General features: G+C 35.9%; 1 protein-coding gene across 1 annotated transcript; it reads left to right on the forward strand.

The window, feature by feature from the left end:
• The first annotated feature begins 379 nt into the window (after positions 1 to 379).
• On the forward strand, positions 380 to 2,352 carry LOC117919810 (cationic peroxidase 1-like). Its single transcript, XM_034837072.1, has 4 exons — positions 380 to 695; positions 1,177 to 1,368; positions 1,517 to 1,682; positions 1,773 to 2,352. The coding sequence occupies exons 1-4, from the start codon at positions 462 to 464 to the stop codon at positions 2,156 to 2,158; spliced, it is 978 nt and encodes a 325-aa protein (XP_034692963.1). The 5' UTR covers positions 380 to 461; the 3' UTR covers positions 2,159 to 2,352.
• The last annotated feature ends 889 nt before the right edge of the window (positions 2,353 to 3,241 follow it).

Here is a 3,241-nt window from a genome sequence, read left to right on the forward strand (position 1 = left end):
AGCTCAACTCTTACGGTCTTAAGATGGTTTATATAATTAAAAAGGGCTCACTAAATATGTTAGAACTCTTACATTATACAATTTTAAGATGTATAATGTTAGAACTTTTCTCTATAGGAGGTGGAACATTGCAACTTTAGACTACTCATTTTGAATTTTCTAATTGTAAATATATCATGTTTATGATTGGGCCAGAGCACTGCCCGCCACGCTAGAATATATGGCCGGCCTCAGTCTCCATTCACATCCCTTTGGAATATGTATTTTCTATCTTTGCATGTATATATTTTTTTTATATTAGATTGTTAGTAATATTGACTTAGAACCCAAGGAACAGTGTGGGGAAGGTCTGTTGTGTAGGATAAATAGAGGATCCCCGTAGAGCCCTTCATCAAGCACAGAGCAGCAAGCTTTCTTCGTTTTCTTCCCCTGAATCTTCTTCTTCCACTTCTTCAACCATCATGGCTTCCCATCATTCTTCCTCATCATTTTTCACCACCTTTAGGCTCTGCTTTTGCCTCTTATTCCCATTTTTGCTTGGCATGGCATCGGCTCAATTAACCACAAATTATTACTCATCATCATGTCCAAATGCCCTTTCAATCATCAAATCTGCAGTGAGCACGGCAGTGAACAATGAGGCTCGCATGGGCGCATCCCTGCTCCGTCTTCATTTCCATGATTGCTTTGTTAATGCAAGTCATCTTTTACTCATCTCCATTTCCATGAGCTAGCTGTTATTATTAACCATTTTATGCTTATTTTCTGGATTATCGCTTTCTTTTAAGTTATAGCATTTTATCTACAAAATCAAAGGATTTACCTTCCTACAGATTTAGGCTTCACAGTTGAAGCCACCGCGTTTGCACTATGATAATTTCATCATCAGTTCATAACAATGCCACCAACACTTCCCTGGAAATTTGTGGTAATTTAATGTATGCACGCCATGACGTAGTGTGCTGTGACTTGTGAAGATAAAGATTATAAAGTTTTGAATTTAGGACAGTATTGATGATTAAATTTTTGAGGCCTTGGTCAAAATTTACCTCTTCAACGTACAACTCACCATCTTTTAAATTAATTTAGTTGATCATTTGCCACGTAGGTAAAAGAAAATTATTTTGAAGTTGAATTAACATGTATTGATTAAGTTTCCTAACATGTGTAAAACAGGGGTGTGATGCATCAATCCTGCTGGACGACACATCCAACTTCACCGGTGAGAAAACTGCGGTACCAAATGCAAATTCTGTGAGGGGATTTGATGTGGTTGACACCATCAAATCTCAAGTGGAGAGCTCCTGCCCCGGTGTGGTTTCCTGCGCTGACATCCTGGCCGTTGTTGCTCGGGACTCGGTCGTTGCTGTAAGTAAATTACCAACTTTCATCATTCGTGAAATTTCAACCATTTTCATATAGTGTATCTCACCTTCCATGCCAAAAAAATATGGAAATGAACTGCCAAGAGTACGAAAATTTAGCCACATTTGATAATGAAATGAATTTGTTTCAGTTGGGTGGACCAAGCTGGACAGTTCAATTGGGCAGAAGAGACTCGACCACAGCGAGCTTAAGTACAGCTAACAGTGACATCCCTGCCCCCACTTTGAACCTCAGCGGTATCATCTCTTCCTTCTCAAATAAAGGTTTCAGTGCCAATGAAATGGTGGCTCTCTCAGGTATATATGTTCCCATTCAAATTAGGCCCTTAGAACTGTTACACGCCAAAGAAGAAACTAAACTCAAGACTGTTTGATCATCTTCCTCAGGATCTCACACAATTGGACAAGCAAGGTGCACAAGCTTCCGAGATCGGTTGTACAATGAAACCAACATAGATGCCTCATTCCAGTCGTCCTTGCAAGCCAACTGTCCCAGCTCTGGGGGTGACAACAATCTCTCTCCGCTTGACACCAAAAGCCCTACAACTTTTGACAATTCATACTTCACTAACTTGGTGAACAACAAGGGCCTTCTCCACTCTGATCAACAGCTCTTCAATGGGGGCTCCACGGATTCTCAAGTGACCACGTACAGCACCAGGTCCACCACTTTCTTCACAGACTTTGCAAATGCCATGGTGAAGATGGGAAACCTCAGCCCACTTACCGGAACCAGTGGGCAGATCAGAACCAACTGCAGGAAAACCAACTGAGTCATATAGGCCGCTTTTAGTATTCATTTGTGTTGGCAGAATAAGAGCTATTGTACGCTTTTCATGTCATTTGATTTCGCAGTTTCAGCTTTAGTTAAGAGGAATCCTAGTGTGTGATAAATATAATATGATTTGTGTCATAGTTCTGAAATGTAGTTGCAGATGATGTTGGTTGATTTTATGATTGTGCCCATGTAGGAACGTCATCAATTTCCACCCTTATTTTAATAATCAAAATTGATATGATTGCTGGTGAAAATTAGTCAACAACAATTAAAATTGATACAAACCAGTGAAAATATCAGCATATATGGAGTGATATATATGGAAGACCATCTTAGGCTTATTAGCCCATCTTAGAATTGGCAAGAATTTTTCGAACTACTTTCTCAATCAATATCATTATATGCTATATGATTTTTTATTTTTTTTTTTATAACCGGTGCCTAACCCATGAAACTTGAACATTTATAGATCATACCAAAGCACTGCATTTGACTTTGACACTTTTCTTTTTCCATGTTTAAAATAGAATATAATTCAGGGAAAAGTGTGTTCTAATGGAAAAAAAAAAAGAAGATAAATCAAAATAATAACTAAGATTCGTAAAATTTAAACTTAATATATTTAATTTAAAATAATTAGAATTTTATGCATTCTTAATCAAATATAATATCAAGATAATATAATCAAACTTTGAACGGAGGATTGCACAAAATTTTAATTAGTTTTAAACTGTTTCTCTTCTCTATTTTTTCCTCCAAAAGTTTACTCAAAAAACGACTTTTCTCTATAATAATTGAGGGTATGTTTGAGAACATTTTAAAAAACTGTTTTTAAACAACAGTTGTTTAAGAAAAATGATTTGTTAATGTTTTTTAGGATAAAAGTTTGTTCGGAAACTTGGAATGTGTCCAGCTTGCTTTCTATGTTTTCAAATTTTTTTTAATACATATTATATATAATATTTTATTTTCAATTATTCTTCATATTTGTTCAAGTATTTTTTAAAACATTTTCCAAAAACAACTAAACAAAATTAAAATATATTCTTGTAAAATACCTTATTTTTTATTTTTAAGA

The sequence above is a fragment of the Vitis riparia genome, chromosome 8 (genome assembly GCF_004353265.1).
Source record: "Vitis riparia cultivar Riparia Gloire de Montpellier isolate 1030 chromosome 8, EGFV_Vit.rip_1.0, whole genome shotgun sequence".
Classification (NCBI taxonomy): domain Eukaryota; kingdom Viridiplantae; phylum Streptophyta; class Magnoliopsida; order Vitales; family Vitaceae; genus Vitis; species Vitis riparia.